Source organism: Balaenoptera borealis (genome assembly GCF_965194805.1).
Source record: "Balaenoptera borealis genome assembly, chromosome: 10".
NCBI classification, from domain to species: Eukaryota; Metazoa; Chordata; class Mammalia; order Artiodactyla; family Balaenopteridae; genus Balaenoptera; species Balaenoptera borealis.
Genome location: NC_138874.1, coordinates 82,914,451 through 82,924,518, shown reverse-complemented (window position 1 = coordinate 82,924,518; position 10,068 = coordinate 82,914,451). Strand labels below are relative to the sequence as shown.

The window sequence follows — 10,068 nt, the reverse complement described above, 5'->3', positions numbered from 1 at the left end:
GCATGTCATGGGGCCTTTTTAGCCCCAGACATCACCCCAGAGAATTCCAAACAGATATAGACAAGGGCAATTAGGACCCGGATCCTTTCCTCTCAGGCTGTTTACCCATGGGAATAGGATGTCCTGAAGCAACACTTCCCCCAAGTGACGTGTCGATAAGTCTGGTTATCAGAAAGATATTATTGGTGGTGTGATACACAGGGCATTTACATTTTCTTGATAGGGTTAGTCATATGAAAGCTGACAAAGAAGGAAAAGGAGCAGTGGTGTGGTGCAATGTCAACAGACAGCTGTCCCCTGGCTTCCCGATAAATAGGATGACTTGCATTGCTGAGCGGTGTGGTCACCGCCAAAGGAATGGCCCTCTCACATTTCTTCCTGATTCACATATTCAGTGGGGTTACTTGTCATCCCCTCCCTCTCCTGCTTCCCAGACACTGAGTCTGGAATGAAAATTCACCTGCCTCTGAGTTGGCCCCGGGTGGGGGGGGAGGGGTGTTACTTGGGTTCCCAGGTTGGAAGATTAGCTCACCCGGCCCTAGCTATATAAGCTGATCAGAGCAGGGGGGGCTCCCCAGGGCCGACTCAACGTTTCATCCCCCAGGAGGAAAACAGACAGACGAACTTCAGGTCAACATGATGGTTCTGAAAGTAGAAGAGCTGGTATGTAAAGCACATTATTTCTACGCAGTGAAAAATGGGGCAGCCTTGATTTTTATTTGAAAATTGAAATGCCCTTTTCTTTCTCGCATAATGTGCTGGTACTCTGAAAATATCATATATGGAAAATGGTTGGTTTATGTGATGAAATAAGTGAAACTGGAAAAAGGGAGCTGGCAGTAATGAATTCTCTACATATTTCCTATCTATTATCTTCTCCTTTGCTTTTATTACTAAAGTGTGTAATCATGTATAGTTATCAAAATGCCTTAGGGGAGAAGTTCTATTGCAAGAATATATGTCTGGAAACTATAACTCAAGGCAAGGGATCATCAACCTAAAACGAAAGAATTTTAAATAATCGGTGGGGATGGGGAGGACAGATTGTGATTTTCCTAGGAGAAATGTGATTAAATGGATTAAAAGTAGATTTAAACATTTCAACCTAACCTAAACCTTGATTTAACCAAGAGAGGGGGACAAGCATCTGAAGGTTATCCTGGAACACTGCAGCAACTCGTTGCTGCCTGAGATATGAGAATGTGCTGCATGGAGGCCACTGTCAGCAGGGAGAGAGGGCCGGGGGCTGCCTGCAGCATCCTCTGTGGAGAACGACCCCAGGACAGGCCTGCTACTTCTGACCCTGCCATCTTCCCTTGTAGGTTACAGGGAAGAAGAATGGCAGTGGGGACGCTGGGGACTTCCTTCCTGAGGATTTCAGAGATGGAGAGTATGAAGCTGCTGTCACTTTAGAGAAGCAAGAGGACCTGAAAACACTTCCAGCACATTTTGTGAGCCTGCGGGAGCAACAGTGGAAAACTGATAAAGAGCGAGAGGCAGAGGTAAGACCCTTCCATGAAATTCATGAGTGGGAGGTTGGGGACGGGGCAGCGGATGGAGGTGCCAGACAGGAAGGAGAAGAGAGAGAAACCAAACAAATGCAACCATTCCAAAGATGTTTCTTTGCCAGATTCTAACCTATAAAGAGGCAACTTCTATGGGATAGGTTGCAGAAAATAATTCTTTGGCAAGACTATGACCTCTGGATTCCGAATCAATCACTGTATGTTCTGTGACTGTGTTTTGATTGAAAGATTTGGAAAGAGAAATGTGTCCAGTGAATTTCTGATGTCTTACACTGTCTAGTTAATCCCAAACAAGGGAGCCTTCTTTTTCTTAGTAATGTGGTTTGTGGTCCACGGATCATTGTTTGACTGTGGCCGCTTTCTGTGTTGACAAAATGTGTTGCTGGGTGAATTTTCATTACTTACTAACCACAGATAAAACATGCATTTGTTAGCTGTAGTCCAGGATAGTCTATTTCATGAGCCCTGCTTAGTGGGCCACCTGAAAGACACTGGCACTGAAATTTTAGAGCTTAAAACTTATTAGTGGAATCTTTTGGGTAAAAAAAAAAATTCATGAGCATGATACAAAATTCTACAGAAATCTGGGGTTTGTTTATGGAAATAATTACAAAATCATCACTTAGAGACTAGATCCTATCTCCAGTGAAAAGCTGATGCTATGAGCAAGGAAAGTGAAGATGAAGGCAATTAGCTGAAAAATTTGACCCCTAAGTACTTGAATAAGAAATCACTAAATCCAAGTCAAAGATTTATTATAAATTTTTTATCTTTTTGCGCAAACTGCTCACATACTTAGCTCAGACCTTGTAGATTCTGTTTTGACACAACCAGAATGCTTGTCAGTAGAACTCACTGTATTTTGAAACATGGATTTCTTTTTTAGCTCAAGAAGAAAAAACTAGAACAAAGATCAAAGCTTGAAAATTTAGAAGACCTTGAAATAATCATTCAACTGAAGAAAAGAAAAAAATACAGGAAAACTAAAGTTCCAGTTGTGAAGGAACCTGAACCCGAAATCATCGTAAGGGCTGCTTGGTTTTGCAGTATTACACCTCGGCATTAGGCTACAGGGGAGTAAATATCTGTGGAGGGTTTGATTGAATGTTGGAAAACCCATGGTAACTCTCACACTGTTTTTTTGGCTTTAGACAGAACCTGTGGATGTGCCTAGTTTTCTGAAGGCTGCCCTGGAGAATAAACTGCCAGTAGTAGAAAAATTCTTGTCAGACAAGAACAATCCAGATGTCTGTGATGAGGTAAGGCTTATACAAAGCACTGCAAAATCCAGCTCATTAATTTTGTGTTTCTTATGCTTTGCTGCAGCCTTGCTAATCTGGTGCCAAAAATCAATCCACCTGAAACAGTCTCCCCAGCTGTTGCCACATATGCCAATAGCATAACAGGGGAGTGCAGTGGTCCAAAAAAAGAAAATGCTGGATTAGAGCTATGGATTGCATTATTTTTTGCACTCTAATATACTTCTGACTGCTTTTTCAGCTTGTCTTTAATTTTTAGATCTTTGAGATAGACTCTTAATATGGCAGGACCAACGAGTCACCAATGGAGAAATATATTATTAGCATTATCTTTGATTGGACTCAAATACATCAGCTCTACACAGGGAATCTGTAGACTGGAGTTCAAGTGCTAGCTCTGTCACTACTTGCCTATTTGATTTTTAGCAGCCAATCTGCATTTTCTGGACCTCAGTTTCCTTATCTGAAAATAGAGGGCATTGGAGTGAAATAATGCCTAAAAGGTGTTCCAGCACAGTCTATTAATCCATTTATATGAAGCCATTTACCAGAAATCACTAATCCTTTTTGTATCCTTTCCCCCATGAATTGAAATGGGGAATCATTTCTGAAGTTGAATGAAAAATGTCTCCCATTTTCTTAAAAATGAATTGAATGCTTTTTGATATTCAACCTATCAACCGTCCCAGATGGAAGAAAACAGCCTGAACTGCATGGCAAATACTACAGAAACCATGAAGGCACAAAATATAAGAAAGGGAAATGTCAGCATTTAGATAGTTTTGAATCTTTAAGCCCATGTGCCTCGATGTAGACCTCTAAGCACTTAGAAACGTATGTTGCAGGAGACGTAAATCTCAGTTGCAGAATAATTGTTCTAGACAACAATTTTAGTAAATTTGACATTTCTAATTCATAAAGAAGCACTCAAGTTTCTATCAACTAGGTCATCAGAGTCCCCAGCTTCATACTTCTTAGAAAGGATTTATGCTCATTTTTATATGCATTGCTCCCTCTCTCTTTCTTAAATCTCTGTTTTGACAGTATAAACGGACAGCTCTTCATAGAGCATGCTTAGAAGGACATTTGGCAATTGTGGAGAAGTTAATAGAAGCTGGAGCCCAGACTGAATTCCGTGATATGGTAAATATATTTCTTTGTCTGGAAGTGAGCCAAAGTAAGTAGACTATGTGAAACTTGAGAAAACCTACAATGGAAAAGGGGGCTGACTGTATTGAAAATTGATCTGCGAGAACTAGGCAGAAGCTCGTTTCTCCATACAAAGGGAAGTTGGGAGATGGGACTAGGTCATGTGGGAAGTATTTTTCACACATACTGAAAGGAGAGGAGTGTTCCAGGGAAAAGAAGGAAGTGAGAGCTGCTGGACAGAATTCAATATCCTCATCGAAGACTTGGGTCATTATCAAGTCAGTAGCCTTACTGAGAAGTAATGCAGTCAACACTTGCCTTTCAGCCTCCATGTCCTTCTACCATTTGTGGCCGCCTGCTCCTGGCCCCTTGGCTGCCAACAACATCTCAGAATTCTCTAGCTGCACACCTTATATGATAGATGCTGATTGTCATCAGTGAGATTTGGGGCTAGACTGCATACAAAATGAATTGCATCTACGGAAAGTAGTTGCTATTCAGACCTCAGTAATTCAACCACTGTGATTTCTACACAGACCGGTACACAGCATATTTTATGACCTGAAGATTGAGCTGAGAAAATGCTTTATTTAAATACAGCTCAATTTGACTTTTCAGCAAAGTGGAAAAGGGACTGAAAAAGTCCAAAGGAACTGGCCAAAATTGAACCCAAAAGACGTACACACAGAAAAACAAGAAAAGAAACAAAATATAAAGTTTGTATAGAAAGACACAAAAATTCATGAGCATGGGATTTGGAGGGCCAGGGATATACCAAACTTACTCCTATGAGTAAGTGCAGTGACCACGAGTGATGATGGTCAAGGTACAGAGGGTGTGCTGGCACAAATGGCAGGAGAGACCCAGCAAGGGATGAGGAAAAAACAACAGGGACAAAGATAGGTGTCAGATCCAGATGAATATCTTTTAGAAGGGACTACTTTTATTCTGCCAGAATTTTAAAATACATTTGTCTAGAACTCTTGAGTGCATATGGCAAAAGTGGTTAAAAGTTCCAGGCAGACTGTGGGTTGGAATATCTCTTCTGCCACTTACTAGCTGTGCTTCCTTGGGCAAGAAACTTGAATATTTTGGAGCCTTGTTTTTCTCATCTGCAAAACGAGCACAGAATACCCACTTCATAATGTTGCTGGGAGCATCATTGCGTCTGAAGTATGAGGCACTATGTCGGCACGAGGAAATTCCCAATAAATTGTAGTTCTTATCCTCTTTTAAAAAGATTTATTAGGTTTATTAAGAACCTCCTAATGATGCAAACACACACATAGATACATACACAGGAGCGCATACACTCACATTCACACACTTAAGAGTTTAGCCAAAACATTTGGCAAGAGCCTTCGACTACAATAGTTACAATTGGCAACCTAGACGAGGACAGCCCAGTGTCACCCACGGATGTCCTAGCAAACCTGGCGTTCCTGGGCTTTAGAAACGAAGTACTAATTCCTCTGTCTAGGTTCTTCTTTCACTAACTCCTGTCCTTTTACCTTCCCGGTACAGCTTGAATCCACAGCTATCCACTGGGCAAGCCGCGGAGGAAACCTGGATGTCTTAAAACTGTTGCTGAACAAAGGAGCAAAAATCAGCGCGCGGGATAAGGTACTTCGCCTCCTCCTGTCCCCCTCCTTCTTCCCCTCCGCCTCCCTGTCCCTCCTCCACTTCTCCCCTTCACACACGCCTTGGGGTCTGGGCAGCCTCTGTCCTCACGCCCAGGGACACAGCAGGCTCTTGCATTTTGCAGTTGCTCAGCACGGCCCTGCACGTGGCGGTGAGGACCGGCCACTACGAGTGCGCAGAGCATCTCATTGCCTGCGAGGCGGAACGCAACGCCAAAGACCGAGTGAGTAGCCCGGCAGAGTTTGGCCTCCTAAAGCTTCACTCATTTACATATTTGGAATAACTGCCCCAGCCGGGCACCCTTGCGGGACCCACTTCCTGGCCTCAGGCTCACCTTGTCTGTTCACTCTGCTTCTCTAGGAAGGAGATACCCCCCTGCATGATGCCGTGAGGCTGAACCGGTACAAGATGATCAGACTCCTGATCATGTATGGCGCCGACCTCAACATCAAGAACTGTGTAAGTGCTCAAGCAAGGGGCCCTGCTTGCCAGCTTTCTAATGAACAAAAATATGGCTCACATACTTGGAAATATTCTTACAACGGTAGTGTTGATATTTCAGGGGTCTCTTGACGGTTTAAATGCCCCTGGTCATTCCCATAAGGACATTGCTGAGTTTGGCAAGGACTCAGATCACCTGGTCAGAGATGGGGAAGCCATAGTGACTGCTACGACCTCGGTGCCTAATATAGCCTGTAGTAATTCTTTAAAAATTTGGCCTTGAAGATAAAAGATGGCCAAACCGCCCACACTTACAGACATAAGCACTGTCTGCCTTGGCCATCCCTGGCTGAGCAAGGTCTGGGTAGTCAGGAATAAAGACACCCACCATTGCTGAAGTTGTCAAAAATTCCACAGTGGTCAATGCAACCAAGGGCCAAGGAACTCAAATTAATCAACATCTAATCCAAGGAATTCTGAATAGTCCTCCCCTCCTTACAACAGCATGACAGGCTACCACTTTTTCCAGGGGTAGCCATGCTTTTGCCTATATTTTTGAGATAATTTCTGTTCATTCTCCTCTTTGGTTTATCTGCACATCCCTCAAAATACTTTCCTATATTTAGGCCCTGAAAATGCTTGTATAAGTCCCCTTTATGAGTACGTATTAATTAAGCTTCATCTGTAAGCCAGGGAATGTAACCAAATTTTCCTCATGGTCCCAATTCCCAGTCAAGCATCATCTAAGCTTTAAAAATATCACTGGGAGGAATGAGTGTAAAGTACTGAAGAAGTAATTTGAAAGAAGCTTTTGGAGAATCACTTTACAAAGAAGGAAAGAAAACCCCAGTCATCTTATACTGTGAATAATTTCTTCCTCTTACTGTGTTACTATAAGACTGAGAGGAATACTTCATCATTCAAAAAAAAAAAGAAGTCTTGGTGACAGGAACAAAAAATAAATGCAATAGAGACTGCGTTAACAGTCGGGTCCCCTCATTCTTGATATTGGGATTGATCTTATCAAATAATTTAAACAAACTATCAGAAAGAGTAGATTCAATGAAATCCCCAAGGCTGCAGAAAATATGATTTTTTTTCAGGCAGTGAGAGACACTACCTGCAGAGATAAATAGCGTACAGATTTGGGGAGACTGTGTAAGTAGCCAGGGAATCATGAGATAAATTTCAATACAGAGGAGTTCGAGGAATTCATGAAAGAATAGCCCCAAATATACAAATAGGGATCAGGGCTCTGAATTATCAGTAAGACCCCAGCATAAAGGTTCTGGAACTGTTAATGTCACTGACCCAATGGATGGATGTTCCCAAAAAAGACCACTAAGCTATTGGACACCATCTTGAAGGGAACTGGAAACAATACATTACTGTATTGTTGTCCAAAACTCTGTCTTCATGTTTGCTGATGAGTGTCCCTCAAGGTAGGATGCTACAAGGTGAGAAGGTCCAGAATGAAGGTTGCAGGGCCACTAACTCAAATCCTCACAGGGCCCAGGCAGACGGGATAGATGACTTACATGGTGGCTGCTGGTGCCATGCACACAACTTACTTCAAGGTAGCAGCCCTTCCCCAACTCCGTCCATTGCTGCTCCGTGAAACCACGGGAACTGTGCGGCCAGGTCTCCCAGTTTTTTCGCAGAGATCACACATTCAGTTGGGAAATCTCTTAATTTCCAACTGTTGCTAATTAATTCCAACTTTTAAAAAAAATCTAAGCTCTATTTGGGCCAAAACAGGTCTCTAGCTTTATTTGCATCTCAAAGCTGCCAGTCTGCCAGTCTCTGGGATAAAGAGAGACTTCTGAATGAATAGAGATGGAAAATTTTAGGACTTCTCAAATTTAAAGACAAGAATTGAGAGGTGACACAGTTTTAATTGTTGTAAATATCTTGAGATGTATGCTTAAGGTAAAAAAACTTTGGTCTCGAAAGTTATTTATTCGTACATCATTGATATCATCTCCAAGAAAAATAAATTTCCTGGGAGAGACCAATGTAAGTTCTGAGCAGCTGTGAAAAATCTACCGCTTGGAGTGGTACTTGTGTACTTAAGCCAAGGTGTTGAAGCAGCTCATTCCCCACCAGTTTTTATCAATCAGGAATCCTTTTCCAAATTGATAGGAACTGGTTCTTGACCAAGAGGGATACTACTACCTCCCCACACCCATTTTGTAGGATACTGGGTAAGTATGGAGGCATTTTTTGAGTTTGAAAATGACTTGGCTTACTCTTGCTGTTTAGTGTCTAGGGACAGGGATTTTTACCACCACCTGGGATATCCCACAGGAAAGAAAACCATTGCTAATCTGAAATGCCAAAAGCATTCCCGTGAGAAACAGTGAAGGGCTGGTTTGAATATAAACTGCAAATCACTCATAGTGGAAAACATAGAACACTTCAATAACATACACCTATCCATTACCTCATTAAATACACACACACACACACACACACACACACACACACACACACACACACACACACACGAGATGAATTTATAGATGCCTCCCACCTGGAAGTCAAATTCCCTCCTCTATTTTGATTAGGCTGGGAAGACTCCGACAGATCTGGTGCTACAGTGGCAGAATGGAACCAAAGCAATATTTGACAACCTCAAAGAGAACTCCTACAAATCCTCTCGCATAGAGACATTCTGAGAAAAACGACGACAGAAGCTTCCATTGGCTTCTCTTCACTGCCCCAAAGAGCGACTCATCATGAAAACTAGCTTCTCTTTATCAACCTGTTGTAAAGCGGCACCTAATTATGTTTTGAGAAAGCACAGGGACGTAGGTATTGACATTTCCCTTAGTGAAACCCACTGTATTTATTTGTATTTATTACTGTTTATTTATTTATTTACTGCGATACCACCGATATTCAGATCCTTCGTGATCACCCATTTGGTGAACAAGCTTAGTTTGTATGTGATGCGTCAGAGCCTTCCCATAGGTAGTTCTTAAACCGTGTTAACCAGAAGTGCTGTCAGTGCCAACTTACGTGTCACCTCGCTCATGGAAGATGTTTCAAGGTGTTTTTGAAAGACAAAGGGGATTATTGCAGCCCTCTTTTCTCCTGAATTTTTCATGCTGAAGTGTGAGGCCGTGGAAAGCCTGTAGCGACAGGAAAGGAAACAGAATGAAAGTGATTCTGTGAGGACAGTAAAGCCGGCCATTCGACGCCTGGGCCTGGTAATTCTTACTAGGTCACACGCTGTACGTACCAAGGTAAAGAGAATGTCTTGAGTGTAAGTGGAAGGAACGGGCCACTGGGCCGTGCAGAACTGAATGAGTTCAAAAAAGATGAAAGTAACTGCGAATTGTAAATGTGTAAATGTATATTATGCTGTATGTATATTTTATGTTCATAATAAAAGCAAATCCTAACCCTCTTTCCTCCTTTTAGTGGGAAAGAATCATGCAAAAAGGCCATTTAGATGAGGTTTTCTTTGTCTTCCAAGCTTTTCATATTAGGAATGTCCTGTAGAACCACACCTCTCAGTATTTAACGTGTACACAGATCACCTGAGGATCTTGTTAAAATGCAGATTCCGATTCCTCCAGTGTGGGTGGGGCCTGAGATTCTGCATTAACGACAAGCCCCCAGGCGATGCAGAGGTGGTGGTATGGCACAGCCACATTGAGCAGCATGGCTGTGAAAACCATAAAGATACCCAGGAGTTCAAGCTTTTTTGGCCCCAGTGATGGGGAGAAAGAGACCCCTGGTGGGCAAAATGATTACTGCAAGTTAAGGTGTTCCCTTAAGATGTTCCCCTGGGGCTTAACTAATCTGAGGTTTAACAATTATTGTGCACACCGGGCGGTAATGTCAAAGACTGCCCACGAGAAAACACACCTGGCCAATGATTGTTGACCTCCAAGGGGAGCTACTTTGCTGCCATGTGCTGGGCCAGGTGCTATGACCTGTGATGAGAAAACCAAATTGTCCCCACCCTGCCTTCCTGGAATAGATGAATATTAAAGAAATAATCACAGAAATCAATATACAGTAACAATCTGAAGTAAGTATAT

The 10,068-nt window shown here is 42.4% G+C and overlaps 1 protein-coding gene across 1 annotated transcript; it reads left to right on the top strand.

The window, feature by feature from the left end:
- Positions 1-250: 250 nt before the first annotated feature.
- Positions 251-9,428, top strand: ANKRD1 (ankyrin repeat domain 1). Its single transcript, XM_082339608.1, has 9 exons — positions 251-663; positions 1,323-1,502; positions 2,413-2,550; positions 2,678-2,785; positions 3,830-3,928; positions 5,459-5,557; positions 5,700-5,798; positions 5,936-6,034; positions 8,584-9,428. The coding sequence occupies exons 1-9, from the start codon at positions 637-639 to the stop codon at positions 8,692-8,694; spliced, it is 960 nt and encodes a 319-aa protein (XP_082195734.1). The 5' UTR covers positions 251-636; the 3' UTR covers positions 8,695-9,428.
- The last annotated feature ends 640 nt before the right edge of the window (positions 9,429-10,068 follow it).